The following is a 13440-nucleotide window of genomic DNA, read 5'->3' on the forward strand; positions in this document are numbered from 1 at the left end:
GAGTCGTAGTGGGCCGTCATCATGATAGCAACCTTTCAAACTCACGCAGAGTGTATAAGGGAGCTGGAGGAGAAAATACTCAGACAAGGTATTTATCAAACAGTGTGATCAAACGTGAGCAGAGGAATGGCGAGTGTGTAAAGCGTGAATGGCTACTCTATTCACCATCCCAAGGTCGGTCGTATGTCGCTTATTGTCCAAGACAGAATCTCCCTTTGCTGCAACAGGACTCAATGACTGATAACACAGCAATGTTATTGTAGAACATGAAGAAGAACAATGTGTTTTTCAAGGCTCGTTATACTGTTCAAACGTTTGTGTTGATTAATCTTTGCTGTACAGCATGTTTTTTTTATGATTAAGCACTGTTGGAAGTACCAAGAAATATGTTTAATTTTATCGACCATTTACATTTTCATTCCTGTGAGTGGTTGTGTGGGTAGGGGCCCCAGTGCACTGCTTTACCCAGGGGCCTATAATGCTGTTAAGACGGTCCTGCCGACTACTGGACATCCAGTGGGTTGTCAGCAAAGATGACCGGCTGCTGCAGATCTGGCAGGGCGTCAGCAAAGACAGCAGGCAGCTTGGGACCCGGCCGGGTGTCAGCAAGGGCAGCCGATGGTTCGGAATCTTGAACAGGTGGAGCGTCGGCAGGGGCAGCCGATGGCTCGGAAACTGGGAGAGGCTGAGCGTCGGCAAAGCTGGCTGACTGCTGGGGAACAGGAAGGGCATCAGCAGGGATGGCCAACAGTTGGGGAATAGGAACAGAGTGGGCATCGGCAGTCGACAACTCAGGTGCTGGAGCAGGCTGGCCCTCTGTAGCCGTGCTGAGCAGTCGAAGACTGCCAACGGCCTCTGTGTCTGCTTTTCCCCTGACAGGCTGGGCCTCCGCTGTGGTAATAGGTGTCTGGGAGGCAGACCAGGCAGTTCTGGGTCTGAGGCGGAAGAATCTGGAGATGAGGCTAAGCGGGACTGCAGGCAATTCTTAAACATGCCATGTGGAGGACATTGTACTCAGGAACAAAGTGGCTCACCGACAGCTTTTGCCCGAACCACTGCGAACCTTCACCCGGTGCTGGTTACACTGCAGTGGGTTTGAAAATGAGCAAAGCCACTGTACTACCAAACTCCGGTACCTTTTCTGGGTAGCTGCGAGGATACTGGGGGGGGGGGGGGCGGCAGGACTGCGGCAGGACTGCGGCATTTCTGGAGGCTGGCAGGTGCTGACAAGATGGGCTCCGTTTTCTGCATGGCCCATTGAACCCCTGGGTTTCCTGCTGTGGAGCCTGGCTGATGGTATGAAGACCTAGGGCCAGGCAGGTTCTCAGCAACAGGTTTAGGGCTGGAACCAGATTGGGACAGGCAGATTGCAGTGCCTTTGCTATGGATGCAAATGGCTGTGGTATGTGCTAGCAGCCTATTCAATTAAGGATCCGAGTTGGCTGGGTTCATGTTTGGCCAGATTGTACCATCATCTTTCACAAGGAAACTGGTAGAGAAGAACCCAATCAAGAAGGTTACAGAACACTCAGTTTAAGTCAAGGCAGGCAGACAGACAAAACGGGTTCAAATTATAGAGGAAGTCAGTCCAAACAGGCAATCAGATCTGGCGGGGGCAGGTAGAGAAAAAGTCTAGGAACAGGCAAACAGGTAGCATTTAGGCTAAAGAATGCTGGATGGCTTGGCTGTACACAAGACAATCTGGCAGGGAAACCAGGAGAGTGTAAGATCTGGAGAGCTAATGGGGAACTGGTATAGAAAACATGGGTAGCTTGAGGACAAAACCACAGGCAGGAAGTGATATGACAAGACAGGTGAACTTCAAAATAAACAATATATGTAATAAGTGACTGACTCAATCTATGGCAGTCCATGACTGCTGAAAATAAATAACTACTCTGGGAGACTGAAGCAAAATGACAAACTCGGAGACAATCATTGGTGTTAGAACCCCTGGTTTGACTGGTACTACAGTAATGTGTCATGGGTGTGTGATCTGGGCTGGCCCGTCCCCATCCCCTGATTGGTGTTTCGGTTCACCTGCACCCGTTTCCCTGAGTGATAGTCCATGGGCCAGAGCCCAAAATTTCCTATTTCGGTACACTCAAGGTGGCAAAACTTACTTATAATTTTTGAAAGGATCCATGTCTGTAGATGATATTTTGGTATGATAACCATTCCTGAGTGGCAGCTGTATCACAGTTATCAGCTCATGAAGTTAACCACCCCCTAAAGTAAATTGCATTTTAGACGTTGGTGCATATCCTGGTTTAGCCTCATGGTCAGGACATTTTTCAATGTTCTATAATATTGTCTTTGGTATCATTTTAAAGGGGACCTTCTTAGCTTTCATTCAAGCCCTGTTGTGGATATTTCTCACAAATATAGAGGTCACTTGAGCTCTTCAACCCGTCAATAACACACATCTTTCTGCAATGTTCGCCTAAACTATATACTTTCTTTTAGCCCTGTGGCATCTAGGAATATCAGGGACACAAAACACAAAAACTGGAATACTCACAGGACTGTAAAGATTCAGGAAATGTATAATATACCCATACTATTTCATTGTGTGAGGTGATTGTGAACCTTAAATTAGAAGGGCATTATTACTAAGAAACTAACTAGACAGAAGCCAGTTAGTCCATGGGTCAGACCAGATATCGATATCACCCAAGGTGACACAACTTCACTGGTGCCATTTTATTTGGTACACTAACAGAAGTAAAATAATACATGATAACCTTTCCAAATGAGCAGCTATTTAATGTTTCTTTCAGGAAACCTGTTTCTGTGCCTCTCACGATTGTGTATTTGCCCAGATTTTTACAAATATAGCATTTCAACACCCCTGGTACTGATTAGCCTAGCTTAAACTCTGGGACAGTTCTTAGTTGGCCAACAACCAAGGATAACCAGTACTGTGTACTTCCATTCATTGTGCTAAGCTAGGCTAACGTGCAGCCAGATAGCTTTCTACTAAACACATATAGAGGAAACTGGTATCTATCTTCTTGTCTCACTCTGGAGAAGATTGTAAGCTAATTTCCCATAATGTTAGCATGTTCTTTTAATGTATATGTTAATATGATTAGTTAAAGTGGCTACGAGGAACTTTCATCTTGTGTTGATTTTAGCGGCCTCATGTGGACAAAATACAGCTGTTGCATAGCAACTAGGTAATGTATCTATTTGTGGCTATGTAAGATAAATAATGGTAATATGACGCTGGTGAAGCAAAGTAAACTTTGTTTTAGTAGTGTTCATACACCTAAGTTACATGTATTTGTTTGTATGTGGCAGGTGAAAACTGACTGAATATGGCCACTGGTGAACAAGCAAGTTTTTACCCAATACCAAAGCGCCCGCGGGTGGAGTGCATTATCCACTGTTCTGATGATACAGATAAGCTGGTTTCACTACAAAGTGTCGACTCATGGAGAACTCTGCTCAGGGCAGCTCAGATACGAAATCATGCACCAGTTTTGAAACTGGCAAAAGACATTCCTGAGGGACAGATTCCAGCAATCTACTACCACAGAAAGTGTCGCAGTATCTTCACTATGAAGCAAATTCTTGATGGCCTCCTTGCAAAAGAAAAGAAAAGTTGTGTCTCTGCTGAAGAGAAACAATCTAAGAGAGTAGCTCGACATGCTCCAAGTACATCTAGGACTTATGATGCAGAGTGCATATTTTGTCAGAAAAACAGCAAATATTCCAAGAGACAGAATACGAGAGAAGTACTGGTGCAGTGTCGAGAACTGCGAGCTGATGCAAAGATCAGGAGTGCAGCCACAAAGAAAAGGGACAGCAGAATCCTTGCCATTGTGAGTAGAGACCTTGTAGCAGCTGAAGGGCACTACCACAGGTCATGCTATAGACTTTACACCAAAGAAGAGGTTTCCAAAGGAGAGGTTGCCAGCAATGAAGATGATGATGCTGCAGCCCAGTATGAAGCTGCTGTGAATAAGGCATACAATGAGCTGTTCCTCTTCATCAGGATGGAGCTTTTTGGCAATCCTCAAGTGATGACAATGACTGATCTCTCTTCTAGACTGGTAGCTTCAATGAACTCCCAAGGCATTGCCCAAGTCAAGGAATCAACCAAGAAGCACATAAGGCGAAACCTGGAGAGTGAGTTTGCTGGAGCCTTGCAGATATTCCCTGATGAGAAAGGAAAATTCCTCCTCTATCCCGATAACTTGTCCATGAGGGAACTTGCCAAAGAAAATCAGTCTCTCAAAAGGGAGCTGCAGACCCTGAAAAGTGTCAGTGAAGAAGATGTTATAGCCAAAGCAGCCATCAAATTGAGAGCAGACATTAAAAGTCAAGATGTTCCTCAAACCTGGCCGCCTGAAGTCAAACCAGAAGCAGAATGTCCTACCATTCCAGAGTCGCTCATTATCTTCCTGTACTCTCTACTCACAGGCTCAAATGATCCTGATCATGCATCCCAGAGAGTGCAGTGCCTTCTGCAGTCATTTGGCCATGACATAGTATATGCAGTGACATGTGGAAATACCAAGCCTTCCAAGCACATTGTTCTGCCATTCAGTGTCAAATCGTTGACAGGAAATGTAGAGTTGATAAACATCCTCAACCGACTTGGTCACAGTGTGTCCTATTCACAGATGGAAGAGATCAACACTGCCCTGTGTCTCCAGAAACTCTCATCATCAGGGAGTGGCATTGCCCTTCCAGCTAACATCCATCCTGGCATATTCACAACTTTAGCCTGGGACAATATCGACCGTCTTGAAGAAACTGTCAGTGGTGAGGGAACATCTCACAGAGTCAATGGGATTGCTGTGCAAGCAAAGCCAGTCAACCCACTTCCTGTCCAACCCATGCCCACTGTTCCCAAAACAAAGAAGAGAAGCATTGATGGACCCCCACCAATGTTACCAACTTACAATGCTGGACAACGGGTAGGGCCACCACAAAGCAAAAAGTCAGATGCCGATACTGCAGCCAATACTAAGCTTGCCAGAGAGAAAAACCTTCTTTGGGTCCTAGCACGCATGTCACAACAAGAAGAACAGTCAGTCAGCAGCTGGACAGGCTTCAACATCCTGACTCGAGGAGAGATGACGGTCATCCCCGACAATATAGGCTATCTGCCTACCTTCAATGCTCCAGCGACACAAATGTCTACTGTCAACGAGGTGCTTAACCAGTCACTGAGCATCATGCAGTGCTTAGGCCTGAGGAAGATTGTTTGTGTCTTTGACCAAGCCCTGTATGCGAAGGCTGTCGAGATCACATGGAAACACCATGACAAGTTCCATGATATCATCGTTAGGCTTGGGGTATTCCACACCATCTGCACACTGCTGGCAATAATAGGAAAGCGTTTCCAAGATGCTGGACCCAAAGACCTCTGCATTGAGTCTGGCATGATTGCAGAAGGCTCAATTGCTGGTGTTATGGATGGCCGCAAGTACAACAGGGCAGTGCGACTACACAAGCTCCTGTATGAGGCTCTCATGCGACTGACCTTGAATGGTTTCCTGTCCTGGTTGGAAGAAACTCACAGGAATGACATGGTTCACCTGAATGAGACACTGAAGACCATTGACAGCCTTGGGAAAGAAGTCTCACAACATGCTTTGAAGGAGGTCCTCGAGAACAGCTCTTGTACACGCATCATGGATCTATTTGAAGTCTACCGTGAGTTCCTTAGAGGTAGAAACGGCAGCCTCTCGAACTTCTGGATGTCCTATTTGGACATGGTTGAAATCTTGTTGGGGCTCATCCGAGCATCCAGAGAGGGAGACTGGATGCTACACTTGGCTAGCATTCGAGCAATGATCCCATGGTGCTTTGCTTATGACAGGATGAATTATGCACGCTACCTCCCCTACTACTACGCCCAGATGTCTGAGCTGCCCATCACACACCCAGATGTGTACACAGAATTCATGGAAGGAGGCTTCTCAGTCCAACTGGGCTCCACCAATCCCTTTGGCCGAATCCCTGTTGACCAAGCTATAGAAGAAACGGTGAACAAAGACACCCAAACAGCTGGAGGGACAAAGGGATTCAGCTTGAAGCCAGGAGCTGTGACCAAATATTATCTCACAGCTGAGTATAGAAGCATGTACCTCAGACAGCTGAGAGACCTGACAGGTCAAGGCAGGTGCAAATGGTCTCATCCAGATCTACAGAGTCCAAGGATCAAGAGAGATGAAGCAGATGTCCAGTCTCTCATGGACCTTATGGAGAATAACTGGCTCAATCCTATGTCCCCTGATGAGATTGATTTGGTTAGCCTCTCCACTGGCAACATGGCTCCACCTGATGTGACCATAGATCTCTTGAGAGCTCTTGAGAAAGGAGAAGAGGCCTACCAAGCATTCCAGCAAACAAGGTTAGATGCAGACCCACCACCTGTGAAATTCCACGACAAGATGACCAAGCAAAGTCTGAAAACATTCTCCAATGTCAGCACAAATCAAGCTCATGGAAAGAAAGCACAGGATGTGGTTCTGAAGGCAGATAGAAACCTTTTCAGTCACATGATCCTGGTGGCTGAAAGCAGGAAGGTGAATCTGAAGGATGTCCTTGCCTACCCATTGGGCCCACTACCATGGGCACTGGCAAATGCTGATGGGTCCTTACGAAAAACAAACAAGGCTGCACTTGCCAGAGAGCTTGAAAAGAATGTATCTCCTGCAGAAGACATCCCAATCCCATCTACTTCCATCATTGATGGGATGAGCCTGGTCCAAAAAATGAATGGCAACAACAAAACCTTTGCACAGGTGGCAGAGTCAGCCTTGACCCAGGTCCTCCATGAGGGAGCACAGAGTGGGAGGATTGATGTTGTTTTTGATGTCTATCACCAGACTTCGATCAAAGATGCTGAACGACTGAACCGGGGTGGAGACATCACTCTCCAGTACAAGAATCTTGCAGGGGGACACCACGTCCAGCAGTGGAGAAAATTTCTGTGCAGTTCCTCCAACAAGACCAGTCTCATCAAGTTTCTGGTGGAAGAGTGGAAACTCCCACGATACAGAGCTATGCTGCATGGCAAGGTGTTGTACATGACCTGTGAGGAAACCTGCTACAAGTTGACAGAAGATGGGTGTGAGGAAGCAGCAGAACTGCACTCCACACATGAAGAAGCTGACACCCGTCTGCTCCTGCATGCATTGCATGCAGCAAATGTGGGCTCAAAGTCAGTTATCATCACAGCTGAGGACACTGATGTCATGGTGCTTTGTCTTGGCTTCCAGAAGGACATCACCTGTCCCATCTACCAGAAGTGTGGGACTCAGAACCGCACACGGTTTGTCGACATCACCAAACTGGCAAGTTCACTTGGAGACAGCATCTGTGACAGCCTAATTGGCTTACATGCCTTCACAGGCTGCGACACTGTCAGTGCATTCGCTGGTCGAGGGAAGCTGAATGCCCTGAAGATAGTGAGAAAGCACACTTCCTGCCAAGAGACTTTTAGTCAACTGGGACAGACATGGAATGTGAGTGATGAGCTGTTCCAGAAAATTGAGCAGTTCACCTGTCGGATGTATGTTGCTAATAGCAGCACTGCTGAGGTGAACAAACTGCGTTACCAGCTCTTCTGCACCAAAAGGGGAGAGGTTGAGTCCAGCCAGCTGCCACCATGTAGAGACTGTCTCTTTATGCATGTTCAACGAGCCAACTATCAGGCAGCAATATGGAAGTGCTGTCTGCAGGCTAACCCTGTGGTGCCAAGCCCTACTGAGTATGGATGGACAGACGATGAAGGCAAGCTGGCCATTTACTGGATGCGCTCCCCACCTGCACCAGATGTGGTCTTGGAAATGCTAACATGCAAGTGTGTGCATTCATGCAAAATGCCAAGCTGCATGTGCCTTTCAAATGGACTTCCATGCACAGACATGTGCAGGTTACAGACCTGCAGTAACCAAAAACAGCAGGATGGTCACGAACTGGACTTTGAACTTGGGGAGTCAGATGATGAGAGAAACGAGCAGTTTGATGAATGACAGTGTGATGATTCTGATGGTATTACTGTGGTAGTACTCTATTGATACACAGGATGTTGATTCTGGACTTGGTTACCCAGAGCTTGATAACAATAATGTAACCATATTCATATATACCCATTACCCTACCCATTACCATTACATATACCCACTAATGATATGGGATTACATGTGTCATTGACTAAGTATATGTAAATGTCAATGTTGTTTAATATATTAAAATAGTTCATTACCTCACTATGGTATTCCTTTTTATCATGTATTTTGATTGTGTATTTAAACAAATGTATAGAGACCAGTTTGTGACCTAACTGGCTTTGGTCTAGTTCTCATTTAAGGCTCACAATCACCTCACACAATGAAATAGTATGGGTATATTATACATTTTCTGAATCTTTACAGTCCTGTGAGTACTCCAGTTTTTGTGTTTTGTGTCCCTGATATTCCTAGATGCCACAGGGCTAAAAGAAAGTATATAGTTTAGGCGAAAATTGCAGAAAGATGTGTGTTATTGACGGGTTGAAGAGCTCAAGTGACCTCTATATTTGTGAGAAATATCCACAACAGGGCTTGAATGAAAGCTAAGAAGGTCCCCTTTAAAATGATACCAAAGACAATATTATAGAACATTGAAAAATGTCCTGACCATGAGGCTAAACCAGGATATGCACCAGCGTCTAAAATGCAATTTAGTTTAGCGGGTGGTTAACTTCATGAGCTGATAACTGTGATACAGCTGCCACTCAGGAATGGTTATCATACCAAAATATCATCTACAGACATGGATCCTTTCAAAAATTATAAGTAAGTTTTGCCACCTTGAGTGTACCGAAATATCGTCTGGCCCATGGACTATGACACTGATTGCTTGGCTTCACTCACTTATTCCCCTTTCTCCAATTGGCTGTGCGGTTGCTGCCTTGTGCCCAATCTCCCTCCCCTTACTTCGATTGGCTTGTCTGTTCTAAGTTCTTGTTTAATAAAACCTTGTTCTAGCTCAGTTTGTCTCCGCACTTGGGTCCTCTTCCTGTTCCTGGCGTGATAGTACGATCCGACCAAATATGGACCAAGCGGATGGTTCGATGTTTCGGGGATGACGTAAGCCTCGCCCCAAGCCTGTGTGGTGTGAACAGCCTCCGGCTGGGGGTTGTTCGGCTTGCTAGCCAGCAGCCCATCTCCCAGACTACTGGCTCTGGCCTTGCTAGCCGCCAGCCTGTCTACCGGTCAGTAAACCACCAGTCTATGGATGGTGTCGAGCCGACTCCAGCTCTAAACCCATCCTGGGGAACCCGCCTGGCCGGGGAAGGTCCCCGTAGTTTCCGCCAGGCTTCGTGGCAGGAGACCCAGCGTTTCATTGGGTGAGGTTGCAACCAGACCAGCCTTTTGTGGAACCTGTCCAGTCAGCTCATGCCACCCCATGTCCTCCGCCAGCCAGGGGGAATATATACATAGGAAGCTAATCAGGGAGATTGGGCGCAGGACAGGGCAGGAACCGCACAGCCAATCGGGGAAAGGGGAACAGGTTAGTGAAGCCGGGCAAACAGGAGCAATCAGGGTCACTCAGGCAAACGGACGCAGGTGAACCGAAACACCAATTAGGGGATGGGGACGGGCGAGCCCCGATGACCCAGATCACACACCCATGACAATATGCAACTGTCTTACAAACTCAAAAACTATTAGTCCTACTTATGTGCGGAAGAGTTACTGTACTTCATGTCAGTACTTGCCAGAATCATTGTGAATTGAGCAAATATGCTAGCATGTATGAGTCCAATAAAGGTGTTATGAACATAAAGTCAAATAACTGCTCTGTGTGAGTTGTTGCGTTTGTGTGTGCTAAAGCGCATGTTGCTTATTTCCCCTCTCAGGCTGTGTGCACTGGTCCCTCCTATCGCCCTTGAGTAGGTCTTGGCATGCCTCTGCACTTTCCACCTGCACCTAATGGACAGAATTCCCTGCCCTGACAGACAAGTCAAGGACAACTCTCATGGGAAAATGGTTGAACGTAGTGTGCAGACAGTGAAAACAGCTTGAAATTTATTTTTATTCTCAAAAATATACACTGTCAATAAAATGTATGGGCACAAAGAAGTTTTGAATAATCAGAAAACTCAGATCAATTTCTTTTCTCAAGTATTCGTTGAACCCACTACTGCATGATCTTGCCATATTACAACTGCTATTTTGTTGTGTGCAATGTGTGCAGTTTCAACTACTGCTTGACCATGTATTTATGAAAGAAAATTTCAACTGTCCATTGACTTCCATTGAGTTATGAGAGGGTGGTGTTAACTTGCTGCGAAACCTTCTAAAAACTTAATGTGTTGACATTTCTTCAGTAACAAGTGACTATGTAGTTACTAATAATTTGTTGTTTATCAACATAACAATTGTAATTGTCAAATTTGGGCTATGTTCAAAAATCTAATCACTGGACTATGTCAGTTCTATTGACTATCATTATAGACCCTATTTGTTATTTTCATACCACTTTTTAAGTAGTTACATAAGACCAGGTGAAACAGATGGAGCAGAAAATGTGAATTCTCATGTTAAGCATTAGACTGTGCACGTAAAAATAGTGCATGTGCCAGGGTTAGTGTGTCTGTGTGCGTGCGTGTGCACGTTCTGTGTGTGTTGGCATCACATGTCACTAATTCAGAGGGTATAAAAATCCCAAGCAAATGCGCCGATAGTCACGTTGAAGTGAAGATGATGACTCTTGCCTCTGTCCTGTTACTTGTCACTGGTGGTAAGTGTTTCACTCCCTGATTTCAATGAAAGAATCCGTCTTACCCGTATGGTTTAACAATGCTTAGCTCAATAAACTTTGGATCTTTAGATTGCGCAAACAAGTTCAATGCTCTTAGAAGTCTACAAATATGCAGCATCCATAACATCGGCTATCAGAACTGCATACTTGCGTACTCATAAAGCATCTTATCAGTTTTATGTAATATTTTTCACACCGAGCCACAGCAAAGATAAAGATATTCTTCAACCTCTTTGAATTTTGGTTTTCTGTTGTACAGCTTATGGGTGTGGCACTCCCACCTTTGAGCCTTCTGTGAGCCGTGTGGTGAATGGGGAAGATACTCGCCCTTATAGCTGGCCCTGGCAGGTGAGTGACTGTCAACTATAACAGGACTTGTCCTTGGCTTAATGGCTGCTCTTATTTACACAATGCAGTACAAATATTATCATTTCTATTGCTGTCTCATGTTCCATGTGTGTATTTAGATCTCGTTGCAGTACCGAAGTGGCCCCAAATACCGCCACACATGTGGAGGCACCTTGATCGCCCCCAACTGGGTCATGACTGCGGGCCACTGTATCGGGTGAGTTGAAATTTACCACCAACGTCTAAACCCATGTTAACCTGACAACGAGCTACAATTGTTTTTGCATGTTTGTACTGCAGATCTCGTACCTATCGTGTGGTGTTGGGGGAGTATGACTTTACGAAGCAGGAGAACTCTGAGGAGATCAAAAGCGTGGAGAGGATCATAGTACATCCTAGCTGGAACGACAACTGTGTCTCTTGTGGGTAAGGACAATTCAGCTGAGTTGATGGCTCAGCTGTAATCATGAGTGTGTGATCCTGGGCGCTCACAGCTGAAGCATAGTTTTTGTTTGTTTGTTTTTTTTTATTGTTTTTTATTCATGACACAACCCTGCTATTCCCCACTCTTGACACGTTGGTTTTCAATATCTTTTCCTTTTCTCTCTGCTCAGTAATGACATTGCCCTGATAAAGCTGGCCACACCTGCCACTCTAAATGACAAGGTCCAGCCCTCCTGTCTGCCTGAGAGTGGAGATGTTGTGGTCCACAATGATTCCTGCTACATCACTGGCTGGGGAAGACTATATAGCAAGTATAGTAGTAGTAAGGAAGAGATGGTGGTGGTATAGTATCAGTTTTTAAAATACATTGTCAAACAAGTACATTAACACACATTTTTTTTGATAGTCCTACACTCCGAAGCCATCATAATGCTAGTCTCATAATTACCATGAGAATTAAGAGGTAAAAATGCATTCAGCAAAGTTTTAATAACCATTTAATAGTGTAAACATGTTATTTGAAGTCAATTTTAGAGTTGTAGCAGTTGCATTTGAAAAGCTCACTTTAATGAGTCTTGTTATCCCCCATGTGTCTGGTAGATGGTGGCCCCATTGCCTCTAAGCTTCAGCAGGCCCATCTTCCTGTGGTTGGCCACAGCACTTGTAGTAGCAGTGACTGGTGGGGAAGCATGATCAAGTCCAGTATGGTCTGCGCTGGAGGAGACATCCGCTCTGGCTGCCATGTAAGCTTTCTTTCCTTCTTTCTCTTAGCAATGCAACTCAATAATGTTTAACAGATTATCCCCTAGTCCATCAGTCTGTATTTCTGACCTATTGTTTGTATATCCACTTGTCTTTCTGCCCATCTCTCTCTGCAGGGGGATTCAGGGGGCCCCCTGAACTGTAAGGGTAGCAATGGCAGATGGTTTGTACAGGGGGTGGCCAGCTTCGTCTCCTCACAGGGTTGTAACACCATTAGGAGGCCAACTGTGTTCACCCGCACTTCGTCTTTCACCGAGTGGATCAGTGATGTGAGTTTCCACCCTTTTCCACTTACCCACTGACTGCCAACACATCAAAGTTAGAGATACTTTTTCTCAAACTAGCATGTCAGCACATTCTGTAACTGGCATAAGGATGATGCTCTGATGTAATGGCAGCCACAAGCTCATTTATAGTAGTATAGGGTGAAGACAGCAAGAGATAACTGGGCGAATTGAATGACATTTGCGTTCAATTCAAAATTTATATTTCTTCCTTTCTCTCCTTTTAGATTATGCTGCATTATTGAGGACCTGGATGCCAGTATTATATTCAATAAATTCATTTAATACAAAGTACTTAGATTGTCTTTGGATTTATGCTTTTTATTATATCCATTATTGAACAAATCGAACAGTAGTAAGTGAGGATGTGCAGTGCATTCCTGCTCTAGGTCCTTGCAGTAGGTCACCACTTTGGGGCAGTATTGACTTCTGCTCTACTTGTGGCTGATGTCATTAGTTGAGCTTGCCGTATTAACAGGCCAGACTGGTGTGATAATGTGATTTGATTATACCTTCATATGTATACCAGTTTCGTCAAAAAAGTCAAAGGACTGTGGACAGGGATCACCTGTTACGCTTCATAACAGTTAACATAATTATGAAATGAAAAGCAAGTTGTTGGTAAAGGTGATAAACTGCAGAATGTCAGGTAGTAAGTAGGGTGAAGAAGTAAACGATAACCAATCCTCTAGTTTTCACGAACTCAGTTTGTGCTCTGTTTTAGACTGGCATAGGAGGAGTGAGATTGGAGTATAAGGTAGCACCCTTATACTCCAATCTCACTCCCATCCCATCAGATATGTCATTGACGACTAGTGATTAGCACTAA

At 45.1% G+C, this 13440-nt stretch overlaps 1 protein-coding gene across 2 annotated transcripts; it reads left to right on the plus strand.

Annotated features, from left to right (window-relative positions):
- The first annotated feature begins 10701 nt into the window (after window positions 1-10701).
- On the plus strand, window positions 10702-12905 carry LOC130109550 (proproteinase E-like). Of its 2 annotated transcripts, none has more exons than XM_056276489.1 (8): window positions 10702-10752; window positions 11033-11121; window positions 11241-11338; window positions 11422-11547; window positions 11736-11887; window positions 12166-12308; window positions 12444-12596; window positions 12839-12905. In XM_056276489.1, exons 1-8 carry the CDS (start codon window positions 10713-10715, stop codon window positions 12854-12856), a joined length of 819 nt encoding a protein of 272 aa, XP_056132464.1. In that variant the 5' UTR covers window positions 10702-10712; the 3' UTR covers window positions 12857-12905. The 2 variants fall into 2 exon arrangements, with proteins under 2 accessions (XP_056132464.1, XP_056132466.1); XM_056276491.1 differs by having other exon boundaries at window positions 11736-11872.
- Window positions 12906-13440: the final 535 nt, after the last annotated feature.

Source organism: Lampris incognitus, chromosome 3 (assembly GCF_029633865.1).
Source record: "Lampris incognitus isolate fLamInc1 chromosome 3, fLamInc1.hap2, whole genome shotgun sequence".
Taxonomy (NCBI): domain Eukaryota; kingdom Metazoa; phylum Chordata; class Actinopteri; order Lampriformes; family Lampridae; genus Lampris; species Lampris incognitus.

Excerpts from the sequence above, each read along its gene's own strand:
- LOC130109550 (XM_056276489.1), top strand. The coding sequence starts at position 10,713 with ATGATGACTCTTGCCTCTGTCCTGTTACTTGTCACTGGTG. Across the intron at positions 11,122-11,240 it reads CTTATAGCTGGCCCTGGCAG|ATCTCGTTGCAGTACCGAAG; the intron begins GTGAGTGACTGT and ends GTGTGTATTTAG. Across the intron at positions 11,888-12,165 it reads ATATAGCAAGTATAGTAGTA|ATGGTGGCCCCATTGCCTCT; the intron begins GTAAGGAAGAGA and ends TGTGTCTGGTAG.